General features: G+C 38.2%; 1 protein-coding gene across 1 annotated transcript in view; it reads right to left on the bottom strand.

Annotated features, from left to right (window-relative positions):
- The window catches only part of llgl1 (LLGL scribble cell polarity complex component 1), a 46,368-nt gene extending 24,998 nt beyond the window's left edge, over window positions 1-21,370 (bottom strand). The window contains 5 exon segments of the mRNA XM_055152544.1: window positions 1,237-1,383; window positions 1,482-1,642; window positions 1,723-1,804; window positions 17,179-17,276; window positions 20,910-21,370. Of these exon segments, the coding sequence (XP_055008519.1) occupies window positions 1,237-1,383; window positions 1,482-1,642; window positions 1,723-1,804; window positions 17,179-17,276; window positions 20,910-20,990 (569 nt within the window). The 5' untranslated portion in view covers window positions 20,991-21,370.
- Between the last annotated feature and the right edge of the window lie 15 nt (window positions 21,371-21,385).

The raw sequence follows: 21,385 nt of genomic DNA, 5'->3' as shown, positions 1-21,385 counted from the left end.
GATTTCTTCCATTTTGTTTCAGTTTTCTTTCAGGGTTTTGTGCTTTTAAAAAGGCTTACATTATGTTATTTTCTGATCTATGTTATAACGTTGTTTCCTTATCACAAACATACCTGAAATTTTGTTTTGTTTCCTTCACAAGTTTAACATGTTCTTCTCTCAAACAGAAAATACTGCGTTGTACCCTGTGATAATACAGGATTGGCTCCACTGTGTTTTCAAACTCCATACACCTTCACTAGAATCATTTGGATGATTTCAGCCTTTCCAATTACTAAACAAAAGATAAAAAGGTGGCTGCTAACTTTAAAAGTACCATTACATGACATCACAAAGTGGAAGAAAGTATTTTGAGCTCTGGAGCTGGGTTATTCAAACATGTGTGAAAGAAAGAAAACAGATCTCGAGGTATGTTTTATATGAGGTAATAAATAACATTAGAACATGGCTTAAAGCTCACAAGCATAAATTTATCCTATAAGTACGCTAGAGAGGAGAGATTAGAAAAGACATGAAGCAAATGCACTCCATGTGGGAATCAAGCCCAACTGCTGTCGACAAAGTGAAACTAAATGAGCAAATCATAAGCTCACATTAAAATGAGGTGCAACAAAGACACCAAAGAATGCTTGTGTGTTATTTTGTAGTACTATTAGCAACACAGTGTCAATAAATACAATATAAATACACTACTGGTCAAAAGTTTTAGAACACCCTAATTTTTCCAGTTATTTACTGCAATTCAAGTCATTCCAGTCCAATGAAGAGCTTGAAATGTTACAAAGGTAAGTACTGAACAGCCAGAGGTTAAAAAAATATAAAAGATAACAAAATACAAGTCCAAGCTCTGCCAAAACTACCTCAGGAAAAAAAGAGAAAGATGGTAAGCTTGAAAAAGTGCCACACATTTATGGGAACTTCTGCAACAGACTTGGGAAGAACTTTCTGAAGAATATTTGATTTCTATTATAAAAAGAATGTCACGAGTGCGTTCAGCTGCCAAATCTCTGCCAAATCTGCCAAATATCTGCCAAAGGTGGCTACTTTCATGAATCAAAAGTTTAGAGTACGTTTTAGTCAGCAGTAAAAAACTGGAAAAAGTGTGGTGTTCTAAACCTTTGTAACTTTGTGTATGTGAACAGATATAAGGAGCTCAAATTTGTTGACCACACCATTATTAACAGCAGAAACTGATATTTTGTGAAAAGAAAAAGAATAAAATACAGTATTTCTCACCTATGTACCACCTGATCCTGTGGTAACGTCTGGCTTTCCTTTAGTATGAGACTGGGAACCTCCAGAACATAAACGCCGCCTCCCTCTGTACCGACACACAGCAAGTCACATGTCCTCAACAGCAGCAGGACCGTCACCCGGGTGGCACTGAAGGGACAAAGAAAACAATTTGGAAGATTTAGAGGGTTTTTCTCTGGATAGTGACCACGTTGTGTTTCCATTTCCAAGCGTGACCATTTCCTCACCTGCAACTCTCGATGCCCGGCCGCCCTGGGAGCATGTAGCTTCCAACTTCCTGCAAACAAACCACGCCCTGTCGTTTAACCCCGCCCATTTCTTTAGACGCTCCTGCTGCAAGCTCCCACAGGTGGATGGTGTTGTCATCCAGCAGGGACAGCAGACGACCCTGACAAATTGAAACAGAGTCAAGTAATTTTTTATTAAGCTTTTTCAATGCATTTAAAACAGCTATGTGAAAGCGCTTACCTGCCCGGGCAGAAAGTGAATTTGAGTAACAGCAGTGGTATCTTTGTGCAGACCGGTGAACTCCACACCTGGGGCTCCATATCTATAGGAATGTGGTTAAGGGCATGGACCAATTGCTTTTTTACCGTATAATCTTAAGAATTTGATCTATATTGAACTAGCAACAACTTGAGTTTGGAGATCCTCAAATCTGGCATAAATAATTTGTCATCTTGATTTTTTTTTTCCATTTAGCACACAAGACACCCAATTAAAAGTGAACAAAGTGAACAGTGCTTGAATCAAATCTAAAAAGATAGTGGTTTGAATAAATATTTTGTACTTAAGATTTCAGTAAGGAGCACACAAGATAACTAGTTAAAAGCCGAAAATTGGAGTGAGCCTATTAAAAGTGTTTATTTCTAGCTATAAACAGCGAATAGTGCTTGAATGAAATCTAAAAACAAAGTGGTTTTCCCAAATATTTAGTATTTTAGATGTTAAATACAGTAAGAAGCACACAAGATAACCAGTTAAAAGCCGAAAATGGGAGGGAGACATTTAAAAGCGTTAATTTGTAGCTATAAACAAAATGAATAGTGCTTGAATAAACTCTGAAAACTAAAAACTGGTTTAAATAAATATTTTGTATCTGAGACATTACAGTCAGTGAAGATACCCAGTTAAAAGCAGACATAGAAAATGGGAGTGAGCCTATTAAAAGTGTTGATTTCTAGCTATAAACAAAGTGAATAGAGCTTGAGAGTCATAAAAGGGGGAGAAATTAGAACGCTGCAAATAAGCCCTGGGTAATTACCAGCAGCAGATGACGCAGTTGGCCAAACCACTGCTGCGTATGTGCATATTCATTACGGGCCCTCTCTTTTGTTAGCTTACTAAATCAAGCTTAACTGTTTGACTAAAAACAATATAGAGATAGTATTTACATGATTAGATAATGTTTGGATAAAATGTCAGCTATGCACAACCACACACTGTCAGAAGACACACTTTGGTACGCTGCTAAGTGGTGGAAAAAGTACTCACAGTAGCAAAAAAGGACTTGAGTAAAAGTATCACATGAAAACTGAAGTACAAGTTCTATACAAATAAAGTAAAGGTATTGAAGTAGCTGTTTAAAAGTAAAAAAAAAGTACAAGTATTCCACACTGATTTTGGAACTCTAAAGCTATTTAATGAAGAACTGTGCCAATTTTTGTGCCAATTTTTGTTCCAAAGAAGCGACTCAAATTGATTTCATAATTTGTCTTGTAATTTTTATTTATAGAGATACAGTCACAAATAAAATAGTCCCTCAAACCGGTAGTAGTCCAGTTAAAAAAAAGTAATGGAGTATAAAGTACAGATACCTGCTTTCAAATATAGTGAAGTAAAAGTAAAAAGGTATCCACTGTGAAATTTAAAAGTGCAGATATCAAAAAAAAAAAAAAAAAAAACTTCGGTAGAGTACTTTAACTTTTGTACTTTGTTACCTTCCACCCCTGCGCTGCTTACATTAGGCTACAGGAATGTGGATAAAAATGCAGATAAAAATGCCAAAACAGTATGTTGCAAAGAGGTGCAACAATAGTTTTTGATAAATACATTCCAGCATTAAAACTGGTTAAATTTCAACTAGATTTGATGGATAAAGAGTTAAGTGCTCCCTTGAGGCCACTGATATGTTTATAGTAAAATTCCTGAGCACTGTCACTTCCCATAGGCAGGTTTTATTCACTGCAGTAAAACATGGCACAGACAGCTGGGGTGGAGGTGCGAGGAACACATTCGCTCAAAGGTCACGAACCAGCAATATGTTCAGAAAGTTGAGACAGAAATTTAAATCTAAATGCCACAAGTAGTGACATTCTACCGACTTGACAGGGCAAGCTAAACACAACAAACTTCGAAACTACGCCTACAAACTCACAGTACACTGTTGTTCTAGAGCTATAGAAAATTAGCATATTGTGTATATTGCCTTAGGGTTGTTTAGTATTGAAAATCAGATAATAATCGCTATTAAAACATCAAAACTAGATGCTCATTTAAGCTGGTATCAGTACTAAAAATGTCACATTCACAGGGCAGAAATTAACCTTTCCTATAGCTTTTAAATGATTTTGAACTGAATTAAGTATAAGACCACATAGACTATTATACGCTCATGGACCACTGAGGGATTACACAAACATAAGACTAAATGGTGATATAAAATAAAGTACTACAAGTTTATGTTAAGAATTATATATCGGGACAATATTTTGACTTTTTAACATATTTGCCATCAGCCTTAAATCTCCAGCACAGACCGATATTTTGTTTTGGGTGACCTGCAGCTTAAAAATACTCATAAAGCTTTAGTAAAACTTTTGTGAAAATAGATAAGTAAAGAAAACGTGACTACACTGCTCTCTTATTGGTTTGTGGTGAAAAAAGAGCTTTTGTTGAGTTTTTAGTAAATTTAAATTACATAATTTGTGTGTGTGTCCGTGTGTGTGTGCGTGCGTGTTGGGGGGGGGCACTACGCACTACACATCAGCCCAAAAATATCGGCAGAGCTGATCGGCTATTAGTGCTCTGGATTAAACATTTGGGTCGACCCCTATTTGAAATGTTTATATTGTGACAAGACTGTTCTGAAGCAAAAACCTCGACTCACAAATCTGACCTCTTGATTGTGGCAAAGAAACAATGCAGTGCATTTAACTCGGCGCAGACAACAGTGGTTTGTGAGTGCACTACAGCTATGTAGCAACCACCGCTGCTCAGTCATCACCAAACTACACACACTGGTCTTTAGTGTAAAAGCATGGTAGAGGAGCTGTCACAATCTGGAGTAAAAAAGACCACTAATAACTATTTAGGTCTTTGTCAGGGGAGCCTTGACATTTGGCTTGGTCCCGACTGCAATCACATCATTAGCTTCTCGGGTTTCAGACTATTTCCATAAGACTGCAAAGTAGCTGACAGGGGGTATTGCAGGAACAGTCTTTACATTTAGAGGAAATACAAACTCGGGAGCACATTTTGGGACACTTCCTGTTGGTGATGTCAGACCTCACCGCAGCTGTTGAGGGATTTCCCAGTTGTGATGTCACCTGGAGTCCCCCTGGGTTCTCACTGTAAACTGCAAAGCTCAGTCAAATCCTCGCCAGGCCACAGGGGCTTACCAAGTCCGCACTGTGAACTGTATTGGACAAACATATTAGTGCCCTTACTGAGTTTCTTTATATACTCAGACTGCCTATTATAAGTTCTGTTAAAGGGCCTGTATCGGATTAGCCTGATTCATCAGCTGGTTTCACTTCGTGGAAACTGTCTGACCTCGCAGCATTAGAATTTGTTCGCTCGACGGTAGGCGGGTACTTTTTTATTTAACCAATCGCTATTTGGTCGTGAAGTATGTAATGCGCCGCTAACAGGGCTAACTGGTATATTAAGCTTTTCCCAAATCCCGTCGGAAGAAGAGCAATAACGTCTTTCCCCTTGATAAAATTCAGCAAACATTCTCTTTGTTTCGACTTTAAATCCTCGATCTCGGGAATCATTGCCAACACAGAATGTATGGCTTGTTGCTGATTGGCTGGTGCCCGGACTCACACTTCCGAGGTTCTTGTAAACCGTCTAGTGTATTCCGATTCCTGACCTAGTCACTGAGTAGAAATGAATTGAGTGGAGGCACTAGGTGGCACCAGCCTGGCTAGTGTCAGATTTCTTTTCCTTGTATTTGAGCAAAATGTGTCTTTTCCCAGCGCAGATATATTGAATAAGCAGCTCTTGATGTCAAAATGACTGTTTGCATCAAATTAGAGAGAGTTTTATCGTCCAATAATCAGGAAGTGTGCTGTTAGCATGCTAGTTGTAGTTAGCTTTGCTGTGAAAGCCAACTCTGCTCTGGTCCCTGAAAGTTGTGAAAAGCACTTATAAATCCATTGCCATGAATAATTACTGTGTAGGATGATCGGAATGGATAAGACAAGCGAGGAATAACTGTGGACCACTGCAAACCATTTAAAAGGATTTTTTTTTTTTTTAGACAATAAAAATCAGATAGTGCCTAATTGTTGTTGCTTTTTAAGTTATTACCATTTAATTTTATTTATTATTTTCTACATTGGCAACGAGTATTGCATCACTTAACAATGAATAAAAATAGATCAAAAAGGACTGACTAACTCATTGAGTAAAAATGTAGGGCAAAAATGACAATGATGTATTCTGCAGTGAGTCTTTTACAAATCACATACCACATATGTGCTGTAAAATAAGTATTGTGGGAGGAAAAGCATTAAACAAATCACAAATTCTAACGATAAAGGGAAAAATTTTTATAAAAGATGACAGCAAAGGGTGCAAATTCTCAGGACGCTTTGCCAGAAACAGCTATAACCATAATTCAGGAACGCCAGACCCTACAGGCAGTTGGGTCAGTGCCTGGCAAAAAGATCCAATCTCCCAATCAAAAGCGGCTTTCATAACATCAAAAGCCAGTATCTTTTGCATGCTCGAACAAGAAGAACCAAAAACACGGAAAGGTAGTAGCGGATTCATTCAGCCAAGTCTTCTGTACACACAAACTGTTCTGAGGGAGTGATATGCAAAGATATGACGCAGCAGCACTCCCAAGAAGAGGCTGAAACTCAGACAAAAGAAGCCTACAGTAACTTGTAATCACTGAATCAATGTCTCCTCCCTCCACATACACACTAGTGCGAGAATGATTGCCCGCTGAGGCAGAGAGAGCGAGCGTTAGCCAGGATAAAGCGATTTCACGGTCTGAATACGGACTAACAGAAGGCATTGTCCTCCCAGGGACACGTCGGCAGCAGCCAGCCCGCCTCCCTCGCACACACACATGCACACGCGCACACATACATAAATCTATGAGGTGCTCGTGAAGATAAAACGTGCACAGTGGACAGGAAGATGGGGATGAGAGCAGGAGATGACCACACACAAAGTCAGACCAGTGCAGCCAGGGAGAAGTTCAAGTTTGCACAGCGCAGATAAATAGTGGACTTTAAATCAGGGGTCTTTAACGTGGGGGTCGTGACCTAGCAGCAGAAGGGAAAAGGGGAAGCCCTGGCAAGTTCATGTCTCCACTGTGAGATCAATAAATTTCTCTTGTAAATAAACAGTCTAATCCGGCAGTTTGGGAATTCTAAATCACTCTTTGAAAAGCATTTGATTTGTGTTGGTTTACGCATTAATTTCTAATCCTTTTATCCAAATTCTTCTTGTCCTGCATGGGTGCAATTTAAACCTCTTCAACCCAAAATAAACTAAACATCTCCACCCACCCACTGAAGAAACAATACCAGCTCATTTACATGCTCTTGAGATGGCACCTCCCACATACACCCACTCCACACTTTCTACTGATACTTTGCAGAGACATTGTGCAGGGGGAGTTCTGCGTGCATCTCTAATGGTGGAATGTTCAGGGGTTACCACGGTGACACAATCAGGGTTCCCACTCTTTTTTACTGACAAAATTTCTAAACTTTTCCATGACTTTATGGCACCCTACATGAATTGATCATACTTTTAGGGCTGAATATGAAATGTTAACCCTTTCCACTCACCTTATGGTTTTGTATTATAGTTTATTAACATTGAAAATACTGTCAGTGCATTTATTGTCGTCTCTTTTTAACAAAAGGCGCACACATTCAGAATATTCATTCACATTCATAATAGTCTAATGATAACTTAACAGAACGCTGTAGTTGCGTGAAACAGATACTAAAAGCCTGTTTACACGAGAATGCTTGCGGGTAAAAACGTCAAAATATTTTATCAGAAGTAACGGTAGTTTAGACAGTAATGGTGTTTTTGATGCTTAAAAACGCAAAAATCTGAAACCAGCCTCCAGGGTGGAAAAGTTGAATCCGCTCTGCCGTAGCGTTTCCGTCTACACTGCCCAAGAAGCAAAACTCTGGTCAGATCTGCTCACCTGCATCACCACCTCGCCGCCTGGCATGCATACCCAATCAAATTCCACACACTTTGCCACCGTAATCACGCAGATTTCCTCGTCTAAACGCGGAATAAAACGTGAAGACGCGACGCCACTTTTGCATCTTCTGTTCAGACTGTCATCATATAAACGTAGCCTTAAATTCCATGACTTTTCCAGGTCTGGAAAATTACATTTTCAATATCCATGACTTTTCCAGGATTTCCATGACTGTGGGAACCCTGCACAATGCACACATTAGCAAACACTGTGAAAAAAGTGTAAAAAACTGAAGAAAAAAATTACACATTTTTAGGAGCCTGTCATCAATTCGAGAGTTTACGGTCCTGTTTGACTTGAGTTTGATTTTGAGCCACAATAGTGAATAACTCAAAAACTGCTGGATAACACGAGCTAGCTTGTGAATGTAATTTTATTTGAGAGAGACTTGTTTGACAGCTCACTTGTCGTAGTTCCAGCAAGTCAGTTCTTTATGGTCAGATTGTGTTAAAATAAAACACAGATTGAAGTCTAATAAAGTCTCAGACAGAGCAAAGCCTACAGTAAAGCATCAATACATTCAACCTACTTATTTAACAATACATACTATGAGGAAATACAAAATAAAGGTGGCAAATATTGGCAAAATTTTCAATATACCAGAACCAAAACAGATATATAGCTCATCCTTAAATGCTACAATATAAATGTAACATCCACTTAAAACTAATGAAGTCTGCAGAACAACCCGCAGTCTCCAAACAAATTAATGTGAAGCAATATAAAAATACACTGCCAAACGTGACACGAACAACACAAAGTCATTTAATTACAACTGAAAAAAATTAGGCCAAACAAGCAATAAAAGTGTTCTATAAAAACCCTGAAGACTAAAACAATGGAAATTTCAGCTGGCCATATTGGAGGGTGGTGTCATTTTAGATATTTTTGAGGTCATTGTGAGTCATGGTGCAAAAGTCCAGATTTATCCACAATGTGACAGAGACTAAGATCGGTTTGTAGCCGACAGGAGACAGACAGTGTGAGCAATACACGTACGCTCTGTGTGCAAATATTAGCAGTGTGGAGAAATCATGATACTAGCCCCGAGGTCGCCATGGTTTTGGTGTGATTCAGCACGTACTGATTTACTGGACATGACAAGGCAAGGATTATTTTGTACAAGTGGGACCTGTTTGTGAAGTGTTTATATGTAATAAGGCTCTTAGGGGGGAAAAGAAAAGACTAGAACATCCATCATGAGTACAAGGAGCTCAGCAGTCCCACCCACTTCAAAGTCAATTTTCTATTCGCTTTCCCCATTCATTTTTCTTGTAGACTTTTCAAAAAAATTCTAATATCAAGAGCATGTTGGACGTTAATTAGACTTAGATTCAGACAAACTTTATTGATTCACAAGGGAAATTATTTGGACACAGTAGCTCACACATCACAATATAATATAATAACAAAGAGAAAAAATATAAATGGTAATAATACATTCTAAATAGTTAGCAATTTGGTACCATTCTGCAAAATGTGTTGATTACAGCAGTTTATCAATTAGGCCTTAGCAATAGGGGTGTAACATTATCCAAGTGTCACGATACATATCATCACGGTATGAACCTTACGGTACGATATTTATGCGATATCGTGGGAAAGCTCACGATATGGAGGTAGGCTCATGTATGGATGTAACAATATCCAAATCTCTCTGTACAATATTTTCACAAAATTCATCTCACGGTATGATATTTATTGTGATATTTTGTGGAGGATAAACAGCTAAAACTGTTAATATGCTCCTTTTTACTATTAAAATGCCTTGACAAGACTTAATCCAAAGAACTAAGACTTAAAAGTGCTTAGACGTGTTATTTCTTCTTGTAATCTAAACTGAAATGAAGCAAAGGACCATAGTCTATGTAGTTCGCTCTTTCTTTCTGCACCATAACTCTTAATTTAAGCAAAGAGACTTCTACTTCAATATATTGTGATGGCCCACGATATTATTGTGAGAACTTTCAATTATTGTTACATCCTTACTGAGCAAGATTTCAAACTTTTAAAATGAACATTTTTAGTAAAGTCTATGGGAAAAGTCCACTTTTGCCTCTAATTATGTATTTATTTATTTACTGCATCCCCATTAGTCTTTACTGGGGTAAAGACTATTCTTCCTGGGTTTAAGTTGGCATAATTTACAATAAAATGTTCCATTATAATAACAAAAAAGTTCACACATAAGTTCATACAGTCCTGTTCCATAGTATACTACACTACACTACACTACACTACTACAACTATATCCAATAAATTACAATGCATAAGTAGTGACTAAATATAATTATGTACAATTTCCAATATATTTCTTTAAATTTCTTTTAATTTTTCTTTAAAACTTGGTTGATGCTTGTGAACAGTTAAGGTTTGGGGGAGCGTGTTCCAAAGCACCATCACTCTGTACACAACAGCTCTTTGGTTGGGCCTTTAATTGGATGTAATAATAGAATAGAAACTGACTATTTGCTGGCTGATTTAGACCTGGAGTCTCATCCGGTTTTATCACACGTTTTCTCTGCGCCTCATTTCATTTGCCTCCCATTACGCAGCAGACCAGTGTCTATCTCATACACTCCCCATCACAGGTGGATGTCTCCAGATTATATTCATTATTTATTGTCATATTGTCCTTCCCGCTGAGAGAATGGGACACACGAGCTGGGACTTTCAAGCCAGGGTGATGTTCAAGCAGGTCTTCCAAGGTAACTTCCGGAATAATGTGAATATCCAGATCTTACAAAAGGTCCATATACTTTATCTAAAAATTTAGTCTGAGGTAAGCATCAAAAAACAATTATTGGTACTGTAGCAATGTCATTAATTTTGTGGAGAAGGCACAGGCCAACTTTCTCACAAGATAAATGGTATAGGGATAGAAGCACTAATTCCAGTAATGCTATTCAAAAACACTTCAAAATACCAAGTCCCAATTTCCAGGATATTGCCTAAAGATCAATAAAACCATTGCAATAGCATAAGCTTTCAGTCTCTGTTTGTGCAAAGCTTTTCCGTAGCAAACTGAATGAATAACAGTTGCATAACATTCAGGTAAGCATTGTGAAAAGTTACCTCTAGTCAATATTATAATTTTTTTTGTACATGAACCATAGTTTTTGCCGTCAGTTCTAACCACACATCATGAGTTAAAAATGCCCGAAAACCAACACTTAACTTGACCAAAATTAAGACAAAACGTCAAATTTTTATCGTAAGAGTTCTCGTTTTTTAGTTTCAAAATCTTCATGTCTACAAGCGTCTCTCATCCCAGGCGAATGCGGTGGTTGCCATGGAAACGAGCAACTCAAAGGCCTTCTTTATTAAGACTAGACTCCGCAACAAAGCCCTTACTCACTCAATCTGCACATCGCGACGCATGGGGAGGGTTAACCCAGGGCAGCGCAACATGCATTCCACCAGAGACAGACTCCTCAAGAACAACCCCCTCCTCTCTTTCTCTCCCCCCTCCATCCACTCTATCTCTCTCCTTCTCCAAAACCCCCCTCCAGCCGTCTCTCCACAACAACACCCAAAACTCCACATTGTCCCCATCCTCTCTACTGACCCCCCTCTGTGGTCTGGGCCAAAACTCTCATGGTGTAACATGACGCTGACTTTGTAAACACTGAAAGAACATGTAAAGAAAAGAATAGGGGGAAGAAACTTAAGTTAGCAAAAAATCGAAAAACAAATCTCATGTGAACAAGAGCATGAAAGCGGGCCAGGATTTGAGTCAAAGAAAGACCACGGATGTTGAAAAATGTTCCAGACTCTTTGTAACTGTGTCAATAAAAGTCTCGGTCAAACCCTTTTCGGAGTACAGTACCGATGAAGTGTAGAGGCAAAACCCAAGCCAGCACTTATGGTCACAAAACTGTCAGTAAATGTACGGTATATGGAACTATACGCAAGCTGCCACACTGCTGTACAATTTTGAGCATTTCTAAGCTTGATAACCCAAAAGTCCTTTCATTATGGTAACAGCCCATCTCTCAAGAAATTACACCTTTAGAGTTTTTTCTGTCTTGCTAGTTGCTACTCATCTTGAACAAAATGTATCTATCAAACAAAATTATGCCATCATCAGGTCTATGCTTGCAAAAATTACCAACAAAATACCATTACAACATGGTGCTAAAATATTTTAATGTAAAAACTAGTGCTAATAAACGAAAAAAGCCATAAACCATTTCTTAATTTTCACCTGAGGTTCACCACAAGCAAGCAATAATCTTTAATTAATCGACATGTTAGTACTAGTTTGAACATTGCTTATCATGTTCTGATGGTGTAATTTGTGTTTAGCTTGTTCAGCACTTTGGTCAATTATTGTTTTTGTATGAGCTATAAAATAAATAATGATCTAGTTTATTAATAAACCACTGCAAATTACGCACATAAAAGTCATGACGTGATAGCATTAGAATATCAGATGGCTGCTTAAATCGTCTTTCCAGGCAATGCATTTCAGTGCAATTTGCATTAACTTTTTACTACTGTCGGGTGAAGAGGCTCTGTGCATCAATTAGTCAGTCGGGCAAGGTTTACAAAAATTCTCTTGCATCTCTAAGATCTGAAACTGCACTTACAAAACACAGCAATAACTATGCGCACAGAAAGATACAAGTAAACAGTGTCTTCAGGTGCAAAAATGGAGATTAAACACGAGGGCTGGGTATTATTAAGAAGTTGCCGATACGATACATAGGTCGCAATACGATACATATCTCAATACAGTGCACTTTCGATTTGATACGATATATTTCTAATTGACTTGATACAGTTCAATAAAAAAATCAAGGCTGAATGATTGCTGTGATACTAAAAGTCATTGTTAAATCACTTCTTGTGCAAAGTGAATATGAAACACACACGTTTTAATTATCATAACAGTGAAAATGTCAAATGTATTGCAGAAATTAGTTTCTTCCTCTAAACAAGCAACAAAACTGTGGTTGTAACAAAATAATTTTGTAAAATATACCAAAAAATACTCTTGGGGATACATCGATATCGATACTACATCATCACATTGAACGATATTATCAATATTTTTGCAAATCCCTATTAAACACTAGCCTGATTCATCATCCAGTTTCACTTTGTTTCACTTCGTAGAAACTGTCTGACCTCGCCGTGTTAGAATTCATTCGCTCGACGGTAGGCAAGTACTTTTTTTATTTAACCAATTGCTGCTATTTGGTCGTGACATATATAATGCGCCGCTAAAGGGGCTAACTGGTATATTAAGCTTTTCTCAAATCCCGTAGGAAGAAGGGCAATAACGTATTTCACCTTGATGAAATTCACCAAACATTCTCTTTCTTCCAGCTTTAAATCCCCAGTCTCGGCAATTGTTGACAACACTGAATATATGGCTCTTCACTGAAAGGCTGATGCCCGAACTTGCACTTGCGGGGTTTTTGCATCTATTGTATTTTGATTCCTGACCTAGTTGCTGGAGAGAAATGAAATTGAGCGGAGGCACTAGGTAGCACCAGCCTGGCTAATTAAACACTTGATTCAACCCAAAACTCACTTCTTCTTTCTGTTATTGGGTTTATAAAAACTTTATAATCCCAATAAAATAATTAGCAGTCAGTCAACTAATAAAACATTTACCGATTGATCAACTAAATGTCCATCAACGGATTTATCGACTAAACCCCTACAGCTCTAGTAGACTAAAAAAAAATATGAATTTGTTCAGTATGTATATTCCCTGAGGATATAGTACATTCCGACATTCTTTTTCGAAATTCCAGCAGCAGATGTGAGTGAGGTAAAGAGTAGACTAACTAACTGCTCCAAGTTATCAGTCAAAGCGTAGAGCAGGCAGAGTAGCATGGATGTACTTTAGCCTCCTCCATCTTTTCACACTCCCTGCTCTTCAGTGCCACTGTTTATCTGCCCTCCTCCTCCACCACCTCCTCCTCCTCCTCCGGCTGCTTCCCAAGTGCCTGGTACGGCCTGGCTCTCTCCCTCCGTCTGTCTGTGAGAAAGCGAGTGGGAAAGCGAGGGAAAGAGAGTCCATTCTCCAGACTAATGCATTACCAGCATGTAGCACAGATAAACATGTACCCTCTCCAGAATGCACGCTGTTGTTTTGAACGTGCATTTAAAAACACGGAGAGGTCTGTGGCATTCATTCCAACTACGCACTCTGCACTTAACACATTCCCCAAGTCAGACACGCGAGACAAACCTGAACCATGTGAGCCGAGCACAACGCTAGAACCTCAAAAGGATCTCCAAATACCACAATTTCACCTTAAAGCATGCATCGTTTCACCTCATAATCGACAAAGCATTCCAGTATGGCAGAAGCACAATATACTGCAAATGAATGCTATCAAGCTCTTAGGTAACGCATTAAGCATACAGCAAGAAGCTAAATAAAGCTACGGTTCAACGTTTATTTTCTTAATTTTGTAGCTGTGAAGTTAGGCTTGTTTTGGTTTTAGTTTAGCCACTGTTCACTGACATATTACGCTATTAAATTTAGTTAATTGTAATCTGCAATATTGTTCCAAAAGAGTTTAAGAATAGAAATAGGTTGGTATATTGACTTACTGCACTCAAAACTGTATAGTAAACAAATAAATACACAACAATGGGTAGAGACAGACATTTTCCGAGCACAATACAGGATTATTTGAACATGCATGAATCAAACAACTCGCAATAAACTAATAAATTAAAGATGCTGAATATTGATTTATCAGAATATGGCTCCTTTAAGTTTCTATCTTGACACTAAACTAAGTAATTTGGGGATTTTTTTGTTTTGTTTTGAATTAAACCTGAAGACAAGATTCAGAAAAATTGAATTAAAATAGCAATTTGAATCATGTAGAGTGCAATTTGTTGTAACTACCATAATTTCCCTCACAAACAACAAAATATCCTGTCTTGTTCTAGTGCTGAACCTGTAGTTTAGATTTGTACAAACGTGTTCTAAAGTACATGTGTTTCCAGTATTAGATTGTCACTTATCTTGCATGCGATTAAAATGTGAACTTTAAAACAGAACATTATTAATAAAACACAAATTGAAAATCTAATCGCAATCGCAAGGCTTGTCTGAAAAATCACAATTAAAAAATGAACATATAAAAAGATATTGTTATTGTAATATGTAAACAAAGTGATCAAATCTGGCATTTTTAACCATATTTTGATGCCACAGCGTTTGAACCATCCCCCGAGAAACTAATGGAGCCAGCCGATCAATAATGTCACCAGGCGTATGTGGCGTGGACAGGGCATGAGCTCATCTAACTTTCTGGAATTTTTGACACAAGTGACACGCCGGGCCAAATGATGGTTTACCGCAGAGGCCAAACTAGCACTCATCTCCGCGCACTAACTGTTACCCAATGTTCCATCCTGTGTTCTTCTTTAAAGGCGCAGTCTTACCATGGGGGCTGGGGGAACATTCCAACTGGTCTGGCCACAAAGTCATAATGCATTTGTGATAATCGAGCAGATATGTGAGGTTTAGTTCGGATGTTGGATTTCACATGGCCATAAAAAGTTCCTGCATGAATCAATAACAGGAAGTGAAGAGTCTAATTAATTTTTTTTTTGTAATGATCCCAAATCAAAGCATGTAGTGGTTTGATAAGAGTAGTTATAATTAGCACTGGCATAGTTAATAATAATAATTAGGGATGCAACAGTATACAAATCTCACGGTATATTTTCACGATATACATCTCACTGTGCAGTATTTATTAAGATATTTTGTGGAGGCTAACAAAATTGCAAATATGCTACTTAATTCAAGAAACTAAGAGTGACTAAAAGTGCTTATAACTGCCATTTCTTCGTGTAGTTTGCACCAAAACGGAGCAAATTATCATATTATCGATGTAGTTCACTCTGTTTTTTTAGCAATTGCTGAGCCATAACAAAGAATTTAAGCAAAGAAACTTGTGATTCGATATATTGTAATGGTCCACAATATTATTGAAAGATATCACGATATTTTGGTTATTGTTACACACCTAATAATAATTAGTCTTAAAAAGCACTTTTCCAGATACTCAATACATTAATATACAATTCCATGTATTGTTCATAGTCTCTATACTTCTGAAGCCACAGCTGCCCTGGCACTAACTGACCAAATCTGACTGCCAAATCTATTACCACCACTTACTATACACTACTACATATTAAAATCATAAATTAGCCAGGGGATTGACAAGTCTTGCCCAAGGACACAACAACAACAACAGCTGGTTGGAGTTCACTGAACCTCCAGCCTATAGGTTTTCAGGCAAATGTCTTAACACTGAGCCAACAATGTCAAGATAGCTGGACATAGGGCTCCTCGATTATAGAAAAAAAAATCATTATTGTGATTATTTGGGTCAATATTGAAATCACAATTATTCAAATTATTATTTTTTGTTACGCGATGCATTTATTCAGCATTTCTCTCTCTAAAAAAAAAACCAAAACACTTTGTTATTGATAATTTATGCAAAACTTTCAAATTGAAAATAAATATAGGCTACAAATATGTACCTTAGAGCAGTTTTGCAGTGAATAAACCATAAAATGGATAAAATATACCATACTGGTTTAATCCTGGGTTTAGCCCTGGGTTTAGCCCTGGGTTTAGCCCTGGGTTTAGCCCTGGGTTCATTTCTGGGTTTAAATCTTGGTTTAGTCCTTGTTTAGTCCTAGTCTAGTCCTAGTCTAGTCCTGGTTTAGTCTTGTTCCAGTCCTAGTTTAGTTCTGGTTTAGTCTTCTTTTAGTACAGTTCTCGTCCTGGATTTAATCCTGGTTGAATATGAAATAAGGCATAGAAAAACATAAATAAACTATATCTAGCTGTTCTACAATCTCTATAACAAAAAAATAAAATAACTATACCTATAAAAATATCCCAAAATAAACTTTGTTAATCATTCCAACTCTATTATATGAGTTTGGAGATCGTCCAAACAAAACACACAAATCAAAATTACAATCAAAATTCAATTAATTGCTCAGCTTTAGACAACTCCTCAACACAACCAAGAATGCTCATATTGATCACTGAAAAAGTGTTGTTTGAATCTATTTTGTATATTTTCTTGAGTTTTCAGATAATGTTAAAACATTTTTGACAGTGCGTTGTGTCTTCATGGTAACTTCTGAACATGCCCATAGAAATAAATGTATAAAACAATTAATATTTACTTTACTACAGTTTACCAAGCTAAACCCTGAGGTCTAAGGTGTGCCTATGCTTTCTGATGGGTTAAAATTACAGTGCAGCTTGCTCATTGCACACATTTAATTGGTACTGTCTGTCACTACCAACTAGTATTCAGCCGATGCCTGAGTATAGACTAACAAACTCAAGTGGATTCAGTCACAGTCCATAAAGGCCCATATGTATTAGCTCTTCAAACAGCAGAACAGATGCAAAAGTTGATGACAAACCAGAAGGATACACTTTGATGGCTCCTGACTTGGTACCGATGGCCATGAGTTGCAGCTTGGGGTCAAAAGCCAAAGCGCTGGGCTGGTGAGGGAATCCATGCTCCACTGTCTGCAGGAGAGACAAACAAGACACATGAGAGACAGTTCAATGCATAAAAGTAGGGTAAAAGTAGGGATGTAACAATAACCGAAATATCGTGATATCGTATCGCAAAAGTTCTCATAATAATATCGTGGGCCATCACAATATATTGTGATCTCTCTTGTGAAGTCTCTTTGCTTAAATTAAAGAGTTACGGTGCAGCAATAGCTAAAAAACAGACAGAGGGAACTACATAGACCATGATCCTTTGCACCATTTCAGCGTAGACTACAAGAAGAAATAACAGTTCTAAGCATTTTTAAGTCTTAGTTTTTTGGATTAAATCAAAATACCGCAATAAATATCGTACTGTGAGATGTGTATCGTGAAAATATCGTATGGAGAGATTTAGATATTGTTACATTCCTAATTGTGAGCCTCGCCACCATATCGTGAGCTTTCCCTTGATATCGCAATAAATATAGTACCGTGAGGTTCATACTGTGACGATATCGTATCATGAGACTTGGATATCGTTACACCCCTACATAAAAGTGCAATATATTTTTACTTTGCTAAGATGTAAGGATGTAAGAATAACCGAAATGTTGTGATATCGTTTTGCTCTCGCCCAAAAATCATAATAATATCGTGGGGCTGTCAAAATATACTAAATTACAAGCTGCTTTGTTTTGTTGTAGCAGTTGAAAGGTCCTATATTACACAAAATTGCCACTTGTGAGTTTTTAGCCATGTTATAATGTTGTTACCTCATCAGAAACATACCTGGAGTTGTGTTTTGTTTGGAGGGTTTGTGTGTTAAACATGTGTGAATAAAACAAAACACAGCTGCAGGTCGTGTTTTTGATGAGATCAGAAAACAACGTAATATGGGCCCTTTAAAACAAACTGTGGAAACTGCGTAGACCATAATCCTTTGCTCGGTTTCAGTGCAGACAGCATGATGAAATAACCTTTGGATTTGGACAATTTAACATACAAAATTGAAGGTATTTTGAAAGGAAAAATCTGCGTTTCTCTTAAAGTGGCCAAAATATCACAATAAATATCATACTGTGAGATGCATATTGTACCATCAGATTTGGACATCTTTGCATTCCTACTAAGATGTCCCTGTGTGCGTGCGTTTGTGCCCTGTGCTGTCAGACTATTTAACCAGCGAGGCGTCTCAATGGGAGGATTCTTGAAGTAAAGTTGGAGGAAAGTTCCTAAAAGCTCTGATGGCAGACGCATGACCTTGTAAAATGGGATTAACATAAATTCACGACTTTTGCTTGGGTTTGTTTTAAGAGAGAGAAAACCAGCTGGAGAATGTGTACAAATCTAAAAATAACAGGAATAAACTCCACAAGTAGGGCTTCAACTGCAGTATTTTGCACTCAGAATTCAACTGCAATTTGATTCTTTGCACAAAAAAAACAACAACAAAAAAGTAACTATTGTCTATTTTGCCTTAATGTGGTGTATACAACCAGATAACCCTAAATATGCATGTAAATGGGATTCCAGTCTTGGTTAACCAATTAATATTTCAGCCTTCCCTCAAAAGTTAACGCTCCAGGATGTGTTTAAATGTGCTCTGGGAACTGAACTTTGCTTTTAAAGAAGACATGGGTCACTAAATATTCTCAGCATTTTAAAAATTGCAATATTGATGTAAGACAAGTACATGAAATTATTCTGGAAGCAAGCAGCAGATTTTTAAAGCAGACCTATTATGCAAAATTGATTTTTCAGAGGTTTTAATCATGTTATAGTGGTCTCCCCACACCATTTACCCACAAGTTGTAATTGAAATGATTCATGAATGTTTGAGCAATCTTTGAGCAATCTTTAATCACTTATTTTCAAGACACCATATTGCCAGTGTTCACCACCATCATTACACACCCACTGCTCTGTACTTACTTCATTCTCCAATTTCATTTTGTTAATTGTTGGTATGGATTGGATTCAGCAGCATCACATTGACATTTTGGTACACATGGAAAAAAAAATGCTGCTGCTCACTAGAATGATCTGTAGCTATCCATCGGAGGCACAATGGAGCAATGGCGTCTTGATTGCAGGAGATTACTCAAAATTACTCAAACATGAATCACTTTGAATAGAACTTTGATTGAGTAAATAAGCAGAAAAAAAACATGAAAACCAAATCTCATCACAATCAGAATACTTACTAAAATGCAACACTCACTCAACCTAGAATGTGAGAGGGTTTCTTAAAACTTCTTAGACCCCTCACAGAGCTTTGGGACCATTTGGGGTTGAAAAATTAGAGATGGACATAAAACATTAACCCTTTCCTCTTTTAAGTCTAGACTGGAGCGTTCACATGCACATTAGCAGAGACCGATAAAGTGACATCAAAGTAGCACTCCTGCTGAGAGACCACCTCTGATAGTTGTGGCAGCTGGTGTCAGACCCTAAACTGTGTGTGTGACCCAGCACATTGCAACACATAACTGCACCAAGAATGGACAGCAGTAAACCAAAAGGCAAAGAAGCTCAATTTACTATCCCAAATTGTTTATTTTAGAAAGAGAATGTACACCCATGCAGAGCAACTTTGGATAAAAATAAAAGGACTGCAAGATCAAAATTAAAATGGGTCAAAAAAGCTTCAATTATTCACTGAAAACAATAAAATATTCTGTCTAAATAAAGAGAAAACTGCTAACCTTGTAGTTTAGACTTCAAAAAGTGTTATAAAATGAATGAGATTAGTTTTCCAAATGAAATTTCAGTCTGCTTAGTGCACCATGTTGAAAATATGCTTGTCCAGTCATTGAAAACATATTGTTAATGATACAGTTTGCATTACCGATGCAGATGTAGAAGTGTACTTAACTTTGACACATCTCTATGCTGTAACACAGTGCTCCACTTTCTACACGGTGACACAGAGTGCAGACAGACAGTGGCCTCACCTAAGGTCAAGGCCACCGGTCACCTCAGTAGATATAGTTGGCAGCACATCCTTTCACCAGCAACTGTAATGCGATACACAGATACCAATACACCCCCACAACCAACAATGAGTTTTGTCAATGACCTTTGTGTTCCCCAAACCAGTTTAGCAGCAGGTATCAACATGCAGGCTGTGATAGTGCTCAGGGAATCAGCACAGAACAACCTGGACAATGAAGTACATGTGGATAATATGATGTCTAGAGTCAGGGTCAGCAGTGGTCAGTGCGAGTGAACCTCAGATTGACAGCCATTTTAACTAATGTGTGGGATTTAGGTCATGATATCAATGAGGCATCAAACCGCTGAAACGCTCTGAGGACCTAATCCTGCAAATGTGAGGTTTGGTAATCCCCTCATAACACAATCTAATGCTAGTTAGCTCAGATTGCATAAATGTGCTCTTCTTCTGCTGCCCATTTGGGGTCATTAACACACCGTGAAAACCAATGGACCATACGAACATATCCACAAAACACATGCATGCCCATTTAGCCACTTAATGCTAATTTGAGTTCTGAAGTGGAGAGGAGGCATTTACCTGCTCAGTAAAGTTGCCTCTAACATAACTTATTGTACTGTATGACACAATAATAGGCCTTGTTTGAGTTAAAGGGGCAGAGGAGTGGAGTTAGAGCCCCTCTCCCCGGTGCTGTCCCGTTACTTTACCTTGTTGAAGGCGAAAAGCTCCTGTTTTATCTTCTCTCTCTGCGGGTCTGTGCCCTGCCGACGAAACCTAAACTTCATCATTTTGAGGCCGGGGCAGGAAAATACAGCTGCGGGTGAAAGAGAGGACCACCCGGGTGAGATAGTCCGGGCTTCTCGGTGACTGAAAAGGCTGTGGTGCTCTGGAGGGCGATGCTAAGCTGCTAACAGACTAGCCCATGCAGCTGGAGCGGGGCTGGGGAGCTGCTGCTGCTGCTGCTGCGGAGACGCTGCTGCTGCTGCTGCTGTTCGGGGCTGCGGCTCGGCTCGGATCGACTCACTGCCTTCCTCTTTGCCCTCCTCTTTCCCCTTCTAAAGCTGCTTGGGTCGCAGTGGGTTTGACCACAGCCCCCTTCCACTCGGTTCACACGGACCCCGTCATTGTGAACCAATGAGTGTGAAGAAATCTGCTCCCAATTATTCAGAAACACCCACACACA

The sequence above is a fragment of the Boleophthalmus pectinirostris genome, unplaced genomic scaffold (assembly GCF_026225935.1).
Source record: "Boleophthalmus pectinirostris isolate CB_2022bp ecotype Guang Dong unplaced genomic scaffold, ASM2622593v1 HiC_scaffold_17, whole genome shotgun sequence".
Lineage (NCBI taxonomy): Eukaryota > Metazoa > Chordata > Actinopteri > Gobiiformes > Gobiidae > Boleophthalmus > Boleophthalmus pectinirostris.
The sequence above is the reverse complement of the archived record's forward strand: the minus strand, read 5'-3'. Positions and strand labels throughout refer to the sequence as shown.